General features: G+C 48.3%; 1 protein-coding gene across 1 annotated transcript; it reads left to right on the top strand.

Moving 5' to 3' along the window:
* The first annotated feature begins 34 nt into the window (after positions 1 to 34).
* Positions 35 to 11,406, top strand: FGF16 (fibroblast growth factor 16). The gene is made up of 3 exons (XM_042040201.1): positions 35 to 369; positions 6,646 to 6,749; positions 10,384 to 11,406. Exons 1-3 carry the CDS (start codon positions 93 to 95, stop codon positions 10,537 to 10,539), a joined length of 537 nt encoding a protein of 178 aa, XP_041896135.1. The 5' UTR covers positions 35 to 92; the 3' UTR covers positions 10,540 to 11,406.
* The last annotated feature ends 515 nt before the right edge of the window (positions 11,407 to 11,921 follow it).

Below are 11,921 nucleotides of genomic sequence, written 5' to 3'. Positions count from 1 at the left end.
GCCGGGGCCGGCAGCGCGGGGCCGGGCGGCCGCAGCCCGCGCTCTGAGCGGCCGCTCTGCCCGCGCCCCCGGGGCCGCTCCGCTCCGCGCCCATGGCAGAGGTGGGCGGCTTCCTGGGCGCGCTGGACCCCGACCTGCACGGCTTTCCCCCCGCGCTGGGCGCCGGGCTGCCCCTCGCCGACTCCCCCGGCTTCCTCAACGAGCGCCTGGGGCAGATCGAGGGGCGGCTGCAGCGGGGCTCCCCCACCGACTTCGCTCACCTCAAGGGCATCCTGCGGCGGCGGCAGCTCTACTGCCGCACCGGCTTCCACCTGGAGATCTTCCCCAACGGCACGGTGCAGGGCACCCGGCAGGACCACAGCCGCTTCGGTAAGGGGCCGGGGGGGTGCCCGGCCGGGCCGGGAGCAGGTGCCCCGCGCGTACAACTAATTACCCCGCTAATATAAATCATCCCGGGACGGATATAATTGGCCTCCTAAATAAATGCGCTCACTCCCCAGCAATGCGGGAGTTTTTATTTCCAATTTCCTACTCTCCCGGCGCTCAGCGTTTCTGCAGGTGCACTAAAACGTGCCTTCGCAAGGGAGAAAAAAAGAAAAAATAAAAATTAAATAAAGAAAAAAAAAAAAAGAGGACGGTGACCAGCTCTAGCTGTGCTTCTGAAGTTAGTGGTGAGGGAGGCAAAACGGAGACGTTCCTGGTTGGAATTTCTTGGAAATTCCTATGTTGGAAAAAGAAATTCCTCGCTTTTTTTTAGTTGTTTCTCTTTTTTTCTTTTACTCCTCCTTCTTTTTGGCCTCTGCAGATATTTGTGAGCTGCTTTCTTTTACATGCATGACTTTGATTAGAAGAGCTTCTCCCCAAAGCGGGCAGGGATCAGTTGGCTGGAGGGGTGTCAGGAGCTGGGTTTGGGAAGGTTGTTGGAAAGGAAAGGGGGAAGCTGAAGAGGGAAAAACACTTAGGGGACCTCAGAAAGAAGATGGAACAATAGGCAGAGCACCGTGGACTTGACCTTGCCGCCCAGGATACAGCTGGAAGACTGCAGTGCCTGTATCAGTGGCACACAAGAGCAGGGACCTCTAATGAGACTATATGTAATCTTCAAAAAATGCATCCCAAGCCGCAGGCGAAAGAGTCCAGTCAGTTTGAGCACAGCTAAGAGAAATTCCCGCTACTCCCGCATCTAGTGCAGGTGTCTGTATAAGCTGTCAACAAGTCCCATGCCAGTGATCTCAGCTATGTTGTCAACAGGTTGCAAGACGTGCTCGCAAGACTTTTTATAGTTTTCAAGTGATTTAACTCCTCAGTGAAAGGAATTCTTTTTTTGCCTTTACTTGTTTGCAACCAGTCAGTTCTGATACTCTAGGAAGTGCTTCTGCTGCTATTGTTGGAGGTGTAAGGCAGGTTTTTGGAACAATTGGGGAAGCTTATCTCCGCACCGCGCTTTCCATAAACACCAGGTGTGTGCATGGCATGTCCCTGCCTAAATCAACAAGAAAGTCATAACCTGCGGGTCAGAGTCAGGTACTAATATGCTCGTGGGGCAAGCATTCTTTAATTACCTCCTGAAAACACCCATCTTTTAACGTTTCACACTGCAATACGCAATGGGTTTCCACATTCAAAGAGTTGAAAGCAAACCCATTGCATCTGGTTGGTTTTAGTTCAAGCTGCCACGTAGTGTTTCTAGTCTATCAGTTCTTTTTCTTTACCTTTGTACAACTAAACAGCCAGTTTCAAAGGGCAACATTTGTCTCAGGTCCATTTTTTATAAAGATTGAGTAAAACAAGTGTATTTTCAAACTTGGAAAAAACATGTTAAACATGCTAAAACTTTTCATGAATTTTGCACACTGAAGCCTAAGTCACAGAGTGCTTCCAATAAATCGAAACATTGGCATTCCCTAAGTGTTTTAGCAGTCCACATCCAGCTCCGTAAACTAGACCAGACTTCAGATATTATAGTTTTCTGCTTCAGGGTTTTCCCAGAGGCAGTGTAAAATAAATAGTTATTTGTTGTAATTGCAAGACAAAGCCCCAAAGGATTAGACTGGAATCCTTGCATTCAGATCAAGTTGGACTAAGCCTTGCTTCAGCAGAGACTCAAAGCAATAACGTATTGGCACACAGTATTCACCATCTGCGTTCAGTAGCCATGAATATTTAAATTCCAGTGTCCCTGGTATGGTTCATATTAGGATGTCATGTATCAATGCATTCCTAAATTTTGCATGCAACAGTCAGAAAGGAGTGACTTACAACAGGAATAGGCAGCCTGAGTGATGCTGGGGACTCCAAAACTGTGGTGAGGGATGCAGAGGTAGACAAGGGGTTCAGGGAAGCAGTTTAAAGCTGCCTTAAATCTTGGGGCATCTGGAGAAATACTTAGAAATCCAGGATCAAGGCCATGTGGCTGGAAGGTGCTCCCTGGTATCAGGAGCAGATAATTAAGATGCTCCATGGATGGCTGCAATGCCACAGCCGAGGCACGTGTCCAGCTGCAGGTGGGATGTAGGGTAAAACCAGACTTGGCATCCCCATCTCTTGATTTGGAAGGGATTCAGGAATAGACAGGCAGTATCTGCACCCTCCCATGTGCAGCCATCCCAAAAGCTACCAGATGTGCAAGACATCCACATCTTCCAGAGAGGAAAATAGCCAAAGCCCTGCTGATGCAGAACAGAGTCCCAAGGTCCCAGAAGTGAGGATTAAAGGGAGAGATTCTTTTGTACCACAGCATTTGGGAGTATGACTGTAGGACACAGGGGAGGCACTGGCATCATCCATCCACACTGCCTGAGCAATCACAGGAACTACTGCTTCTCATCTGTCAAGGATTGGAGCTTTCCTAAATCACACCTGTCTTCTGGAATGTGATATTTTATACTTGTAAAAACACAGATTCTTGCAAGAACAATGGAGCGCAGCTTATTTTTCCTAGAGGAGGTTTAACGCATAATGTGGCAAAGCCCTCTAGGTTTGTTGGAAGAAAGCTCATTCTCACACTACAGAAGTGCCCAAATTCACTCTCTGAACTGGCAGCTCTGGCAAAGTCACTCCCAAAAGAATAAAGTGTTTTCCAAAATATATCTCTCTCACTGCATCTGCTCAGAACCTTCCTCTACAAAGAAATGAAGGATGATGAAAATCTGGAGGGGGTCTGGACTGACATTAGCACCCCTATGACAATCCTTCTCAGAATGAAACTGAGAGAAATTTTCCAGGAAAATCCCTGCCAGGAGGAACTGCTCCTTTTCTGCCTCACGTCTCTTTTACAGCAGCATTAAACAAGTGAACCCAATGGTGCTACTCACTGCAGTGGAGGACAGAAAGAGGTCTTGAGGTTGCACTGCAGACGAATAAAGGCAGAAAATGAAGCTCTTCTCAGGTACAAACCTGCTCATGGATCTGTTACACAGACTCCTAGAGAAGCTGCTGAGACCTCCAGAGAAAGTTTTGCTGTAATTTTGACATTCAGACCATCGTGCACCTGTTGCTGAACAGTTGTTGAGGTTTTTAGCTGAAGCTTTAGATTTGTAGCCATTAATACAACATCTGATGTTTCTGTACCCCAGCTCCTGAATACAGTCATGTAAGAAGAGACAGGTGCAGGGAGCTGAATTGTTCTTTGAGGGATGGTTTAGAGTAAGGCGAGAGTGTGTGGGTCCAGCCATGGCAAAGCTCAGGAGATTATTCAGTTCTTTGGTGGTAAATTAATCCAGTCAGAGTCTTAATCAAATCTCCCCAAGTCTTATCTGGAAAGGCTCAAGGAACAAAGAGAATGAATAATCAAAGTGAGGAGAAAAAAAAAAGAGGCAAGTCCTGGGAGAAAGAAAAGAAGAAAGCAAAAGAAAAAAACAAAAGCATGTTCTACCACAAAAACACACCGCTACAATTGGAAAGAGAATTCTTGAGCTGGCCCCAGTGGCCACTCCCTGTGCTGCTGGAGATCAGATGTACGAAGCTGCAATTTTGTCTAGAATTGGAGTGAGCTAAGGACAGAATGGATATCCGCCCACATATTTTCAGCCTTCACTCTGTCTCCTGACTTTTGTGGGCTCAAGTTACATTCTTAATGCTCTTTCAACATAGTCATCTTCCATGCATGTCTCCAAGTGCCACTCAGAGATCAAAAAAGGGGAATACTACAAGAGATGTTGTCAGAAGAGATTGTCATGGGCACACCTTGGAAGAAACTTCATTTGCAAAACCCATATCTACCCAACCTGCACCAGGTGAGGGATGTCTCACCTTCCCAATCAGAGAGGGAAGATGCTGATGCTGCTCCTGGCTTGGTTCTTACCAGGTCTTTGGAGACCTGGATTCACATGGCTCATACAGAGCATGCTTGTGGGCATACTCAAGAAAAGATCTGGGTTCCCCTGCCTTAGACATCCCTCAGTTTCTCATCAGAACCAGCAACATTTTCCTACTTCCCAGAAGTGACAGGAGACAAAAAAAGTGCTGATGCTGAGGACTGTGTCTATACCTATAGGAAGGTCCATCTACCATTCCCCAGGTACCTGATAAGTTTCACTTGAATGTTCCCTTGTCTCTAGCCTGGGGAAGACTCCCCCATTCCTGGGTGTATCTCTGTACTCCTGTTTTACTTTTTACACTCCCTGCAGTTGTCCATTTTCCTTCACTCCCTCCTTTTCAAAGAGTGACTGTGGTAATTTCTGGTCTCCGGATGGGAAAAAGCACTCAGCAGTTCAGTAACTCCCTCGTGTCAGAACTGGTGGGTAGTGAAGGGAGGAAACCACCCCTCATCCTGCACCTCTCTCCTCCCTGTTTGGGATTCTTTTCAGCTAAGAAACCACAACAACTACTGAGGAGAGCAGAGCCAGGGTCTGCGCCTGTCTGGCTTGGAAGGGCTGCCTTCCCTGCCTGTGCTGCCTGTTCCTGGTGTTTCTGCAGGCAGGATGTGTCCCCAGGCCAGGATGTGTAGCTGGGCATATTTCAGCCTGTAGAATGTCTGCTCTGGTCCATAAAGTGCATTTTGTGATGTTTGCTTCCCTGTTTGTCTCCAGGACTTGCCACTCCCAAATGCATATTTCATCTCCCCTAGCACCCGCTGGTTTCAGGGAGGGCTGGATTAGATGCACAAGCCCCAGAGTAGGCAGGGGAAAAGGAGGACAGAAGGTCTGATGGAAGGTAGGAATTCCTGCAGCCAGCTTAGCTGCCAGCACCTGATGATGAGTCTGCGCTGCACGAAGGGGGACAGGGGTGTCCCATCACCATCTGGTCTGTCCCATCTTTAGGCAGTGAAGCGGTGTCGTCTGAGAGTTGTCACATCCATGCTCCAGGCTGAGGGCTGACCCGGAGCTGTGGCTGCCACTGAAGTCAGCTGGCTCAGGTGGCCGCTTGTCACGCGGTGGTTTTAAACCAGGGCAATACTTTAAAGAGGAGCTCTGGGAGGTAACCTGATCAGAGCATCAACTGCCCAGGGCTGGATGTTTTGGGAGCTATATTAGGAGAGCTGGAGCCATGCTAAAGGTTAGAGCAACTTTCTTCTCCAGTCAATGGAGACATGCAGTCATCAGATGAGATGAGGAAAACCCTCTTCCTTCTGCCTCCCAGCTAAGTAATCCTGCACTGGACCCTGGCAAAACTGCCCATGACCTCTAGATAGGTAGTGTGTGGAATCCATAATAACACAGTTCCACCACTGCCTTCAGGAAGTCTTCCTGGGAAGTTTGAAGGTCCTTACCACTTCAGGTGTTGGGTAGGGGCTGTTTGTTTTTAAGTGCTTCACCAAAGGTTCTGTTACAAGTCTTTCCCCCATTGAAACAGCTGCTGGCCATGGGGGTGCAGCAGCCAGACCCTGCTCTTTCTTTCCAGAGGAAATAAGGCTGCCCCTCATTTTCAAAGTGTCTGACACCATCATAGCAGGCTGCAGCCTGTGGGTAAAACAGTTGCTCTTGCAGGGCTGGGGCTGGCTGGGACAGATGCTGCTGGACTGGGAAGAGGCAGGCAGGAGGCTGGGACAGGCAGCAGGGCATAGGGGGCAGGAGAGGGTTCTGGCAGTACTGGTGGCAGGGGATGACAGAGAAAGGACTGGCAGTGCCATGGCTCCAAATGCTGCAGAGGAAATGCATTTCTATCTGTGTGCTTTGAAGCTGGATTTTATCCCTATGGCTTGTATATACATTTCAGGTTGGCAAGTATCCCACTGGAGTGCCGGGATGAGGATGGTCCTCACAGACATCTCTTCTAGTGCTTTTCACTTCTTTTTACTGAACCCATGACTTTAAAACCTGTGGGACAATAATCTTATTGCAGAAGACAAAATGGCACTCCTTTTGGTGGAGAATAAAACCCAGCATGGTAACAGCCTTCTGACATTTCTAGTGGCCAGGCACAAGTTTCTACATCTGTCTTCTTGGTGATAATTACAAAAAAAAATCCAAACCCAAACCAACAAAACCTTGCAAAGCTTTTCTCATTAGCAAAGGTAATCCCTCTTGGGCAACTCAAATTCACAATGCTGGGGAGAAGCCCAGACTGGAAACCAGAAGATTGCACACAGATGGGACTATAGAGTTAAGAACTGTATTGTTACTGGGAATGGCTGGTTTGTTTTTGTTGCTGGAGCCTGCTGGTGTTTTTTTCCTCTGGATGATTTGCAGTTCTTTTCTTTTTTAGGGATTTTGGAGTTTATTAGCCTGGCAGTGGGGCTGGTGAGCATCCGTGGGGTGGACTCCGGACTCTACCTCGGCATGAATGAGAGAGGCGAGCTCTATGGGTCGGTAAGTTCAGGCTGGGCTGATTCCAGCACTGCAGCCTGTGGCCTCAGCCATGTCACAAGCTGCTCTGTCACAGGTCCCCCACCTTCTTGGGGTGACACTGATCTCCATCCTACCCTTGATGCCACTGCTGTTATAGCATAAATGATATATAGGAATTGGGTTTGAGGGAGGATTCACTCCTGCTGTGAGAGCCCACAGTGGTGCCCAGCCCCCAGACATCACACTGAGGTTTTGCCTTTCAGACATGGTGTGGCAGTGGCCAGGTAAAGGCAGGGGGACATTTAGCATAAAGCCAGGAACTGCTGATGTGTTTTCACAGCCTGAGTAACACAGCAGTTGTATTCTCCGTGTGGTCAGGTCTGCACCTATCTGCAGGTCTTACCTTTGTATTATGGCTCTTTAACCAACAAAAGCTGAAATTGTGGCCTGAGTGTTATTGTGAAATTCTCTGTGACTCCTTTTAGGAGTTCAGGGCTGCTGTTCATGATTTCCTAGAAGTGCCCTTTTCATGCTAAAATTTTCCTCTGTTTCGACAAAAAACCCCAAGTGTAAACTCATTAAGTGTTATGACTTGCAGTCAAAATGCCAGGTCTTAACAGCTGGGCAGAGGTGCTTCCTACAGGTTAATTTAACTCAATTCCTAATTATTTAGCTCAATTAAGGGTGGATCATAAAATAAAATGAAATGAAATAAAGCAGTTTTAAACCAAAGCAGAAGGCACTACTTCCTCTCGCCATCAGGTAAGTCTCAGAGTACAAGTTAAAACTCATGTACTCTGCATACACAGAAGCTGTGAGAAAACCTTTGATTAGCAAACAGTAAACCATGAATTTGGCTCATTTTTCCTTGTCCCATTTCCACCTGAGACTGCCACAGACCCTTCCACCATTTAAGATGCAGTCGCTGATGTTTATCTGAGGTAGTTGCCCAGAGAAGCTGTGGCTGCCCCATCCCTGGAAGTGTCCAAGGCCAGGTTGGATGGGGCTTGGAGCAACCTGGGCTAGTGGAAGGTGTCCCTGTCCATGGCAGGGGGTAGAACTGGATGACCTTTGGGGTCCCTTCCAACCCAAACCTCTCTGTGATTCTCTGATCATCAAATACTGCACGCACCAGTAACTGTTCTTTTCCCACCTCATTTCTGTAACAGCTTCTACCCTGCACAGCAGTTAAATGCAGAGACAGTGGTTAAATTGCAAATGTACAAAAAAGAAAAAAGAAAAATCACCAGGATTCCATAAAACACAAAATCTCCTGAAGCACACTTCAGAAAGCAGGGCTGGAGCAGCATGTCTCCTGTCAAACCCTAAGGCTGCTCAGCAGCTCCTGCAATTGTAGTTTTCACTCGTGCCTGCTGGAGAATGTGAGCCTGTGTATTGCCCCCTTTGCCTTCAAACCCTGCAGCTCTGATTGTGAATCAAGTTTCATGATGGGTTAATTAAATTCTAGAGCCCGTGTTCATGTTACAACACAGAAACAAAAATAGGGTAGCATTTTACAACACTGAATCTGGAACCAGGATTGACCTGAAGTTAGTCGTGGGAGCTGTCCCTGCCCATGGCAGGGGGTTGGAATGAGGTGATCTTTAAGGTTGTTTCCAACCAAAGCATTCTGGGATCTTGTGCACCAGGCAGGACGCTGCAGGGACACAGTCAAAAGGCTGCTCCAAACTGTGCTGGCGTCACGAGCCAGGTCCCCAAATTACCCTGGAGTTTTAAAATCTGGGACACGTGGGTTGTACAATGATGGCTTTTCTAACTCAAAAGCCACTACAGTATTCTTAATTAAAGGTCCATAAAACAGTGCCTGACAACAGCATTAACATTACAATGGTATTTTGGGAGATCACAGTACAGCAGTATTTTTAAATTTTCAGCAAGTTTATTATTTCCCTCTGTGCCAACTTTGCCTGATGCCTGTGTTGATGCAGCCAGAGCCAGCCATCCCCACAGCGACACGTGGAGTCCCCTCGGGACACAGAGCTTTTCCGCCTGTCCCTGTTGACCTCGTGCCAACATTTCTGTAAAGCTTCCCAACGATTTCAGAAATGCCACTAATACTTCAGGCAGCAGAAGTCATGGGCAGCACCTTGCCTGCTGCCTGGATTGGTGTCAAGTTCAGTGGGGACATCCTGGGGCTTGGAAAGGAATAAATCACTCCTTGCAGAGTCACCCCAGACTCTCCAAACATTTTCCACAAACACTGTACTCCAAACTGCCTACTGCAGCACAGGGGAATGGGGGCAAAGCAACAGCCAGAGTTCAGCCAGTCATCAGGTTCCAACATATTCCAAGTAGATGGCATCTGAGAGGAGGGAAAAAACCCAGCCTGTATTTATTGACAGATCTGGGAAGAGAAGTCCGTGGTTCCCTGGGTCTCAGATGGCCAGGGCTGCGGCCTAGGACTTTTCGAGGGCTCACAACTCACCTCAGGCTTTATTTAATTAGCAGCAAAACATTGAAAACAGGTTCTGAGCACAGGTGAGCTCCTGGATTGTGTTACAAAACACATCTACTGTGGGCAGTAACATTTACTGAGCACTCCGTGTGCCGAGGAGGGGACACATTCCCTGCCCGGATAGTTTACAGTGGAGGGACACTGGGTGTAATATTAGAGCCCTCTACATTTGCAGACTGCCCTTCAGCTGAAAGGGCTCCCAGTCACCCTGGCAGTACCCTGATGGGATGGGATGGCTGGACCCTCTGCAACAGCACAGCAGTGCTGGCAAAGCCATCTGTGTCCTCATGGGGCAGGGGGACAGCCCTGCTGCCCACTGCAGCTGGGTACATCCCTGTAGCTGGCACATGGAGATGGGAGAGAGAGGGAAGGAGCACTGGACATGAACTAGAAGTCCATCAGCAAACAGCCACTGCCAACAGCCCCCAGCTGTAAGGGCTGGATGGACAGGCTGGCTGTGGCCATGGTGACACCAGTGCCATCTGTCCCCCCATGCCAGCATGGGATGCACCAGCCACACACCCTCATCACATCACCTGTCACCACCCTAAGTCTTCCCTGGGGTCTGACATCCCACATCCCTCTGGGTCTTGTTACAGCTTCCCATCACAGCTCACTGGCACTCCAGCAGGTGGAACCCTGAGGAATGCTTTCATTCCCATCTCAGCGCATTCAGCTGTGTGCCCTGAACTTCCAAAGCAGTTCTTGCTCCTGTTTTCCTGTTTAGACCCCTCAGATGTGCTGCCTGCTGCTTTTCCCATCCAAAAGAGGCGATTTGGGCTGCGTGATACCTTGGAGGGCACTGCTGCAGGGGGGACATGTCCCTGCCTGGCAGCACGGCCACCCAGTGAGTTCAGACTCACACCTGGACATGTTTGGAGCTTTGCCATGTGCCTAATTTATTCATGGGGCATCTTTGCAAAATCCACACCCACCTTCTCCTGCTTTTGTCTCCTTCCTCCTCCAACTCCAGAGCTCCTTGGGTCTTGACTTGTGCCCATTTCCAGCTCTCATCCAGGGGAAGCATCCCCAGCAGCACAGTCCCCGTCCTCAGGGGAGCCAGGAGAAGGCAGCTGCGAAAATGCTAGAAAAATAAAGTAAGGAAGGGTGACAATGTTTCCTATTTTACCTTTTTGACACGAGTGTCTCTTTGTTTCCCTGCTGCGCTGCCCACGGCAGAAGAAGCTCACCCGGGAGTGCGTTTTCCGCGAGCAGTTTGAGGAGAACTGGTACAACACGTACGCCTCGACCCTGTACAAGCACCCCGACTCGGAGCGCCAGTACTACGTGGCCCTCAACAAGGACGGCTCCCCCCCGCGAGGGGTACAGGACTAAGAGACACCAGAAATTCACCCACTTCTTACCCCGGCCTGTGGACCCTGCCAAAATCCCTGCCATGTACAGAGACCTCTTCCACTACAGGTGATGGTTCCTGCAGTGTCAGTGTACATACTTGGGCTCCCAAGCTTTTTCCCAGAGCACTCTATTAATAGTCATTCCATCATTCCTGTAAGCGTAGATGACCTAGGGAAGCACTTACATTGAATTCAGACACTGCTGTTCCTCCTTGTTTCCAGTGTATATCAAACCTGGGTTATTTATGGGGCAGGGCGGGGGTAGGGGAAGGGAGGGAACCCTACATTTAATCTTCCATTTTCATTCACTTTCGTTACCTGGTTGCTACAAGAGAGGCTGAATATTCAATGTTATAGTTGCTTAAAGGAACAAGTAGGTGAGCAAACCTGATCATTGGGGAAAAGAAAGTCCCAAAACAACAAAAAAATGAAGAGAAGAAAAGATAACAAAGACCACAGAACTGCTGCAGATGCTGCTGCTGAGCTGGGTTAGCTCCCTGCTAAGGAAAAGCCTTTGAGTGGTGCCCTGCTTAAGCAGCCCAGGAGTTTGCTACATGGATGATGCTCCATGGACCAGTCCTGATGTGCGGGGTTCTTCCTGCTGTTGGGGTGGGAATGGGGCGAGGAACATTATTCAGATGTAAGCATGGATACTGTGCATAAGGACAAAACTATTTATAAAATGTATATGATATTTATTTTATATATTTATTTATTTCAAAATAATTTTATTTTTAATGAGAGATGCTATGACCGGATTTTCATCAGGAAGAATAAGGTCCTACTGAACCAGGAAAAAAAATGAGTTTTAAGAGCTTATTGGCAATAAAATTGTCTTTATATTGTAGATTTCTTGCTAGCCCTTTTTTTTGGCACTCTTCAACAACTAACCCAGTATTTCCCCAGCAATATGAACATTAAATCCCACCTCTAAAAGGGCTTTGTACAATAAAGATCAATTACCTACGCCCCAAACTCCTGCAGAAGGATGACATCAAATTACAGGTCTGGGAAGCACCAGCTCAGCTCTTGGCAGGAGTCGTGGGCAGCTCAGTCTCCTTGGGGTGTGGTGCATCCCTGTGGATTTACTGTCCTGTTCTAAACCAAGAGGACAAACATCTGGAGCATCTGCTGTGTTTTGGATGGACCCATCATTCCTGCAATAAAACCAGCACACCTCGCATGAGGTTTACCTGCAGCACCATGAAAAATCGGTGGAGAAAAAGAAAGCAACAACAGCAATTTTAAACCCCCTCACTTTTAGGCAATTACCGTGGATGAGGATCATCCCTGCAGGCAGTGCTTGGATGTTTGTGGCTGTGTGGCATTTTCCTCTGCAGAAGCTGCCTGGTCACACAGTTC

Source organism: Corvus kubaryi, unplaced genomic scaffold, assembly GCF_017639235.1.
Source record: "Corvus kubaryi isolate FWS band 111438036 unplaced genomic scaffold, C.kubaryi_AGA036_p1.0 37395, whole genome shotgun sequence".
Lineage (NCBI taxonomy): Eukaryota > Metazoa > Chordata > Aves > Passeriformes > Corvidae > Corvus > Corvus kubaryi.
The sequence above is the reverse complement of the archived record's forward strand: the minus strand, read 5'-3'. Positions and strand labels throughout refer to the sequence as shown.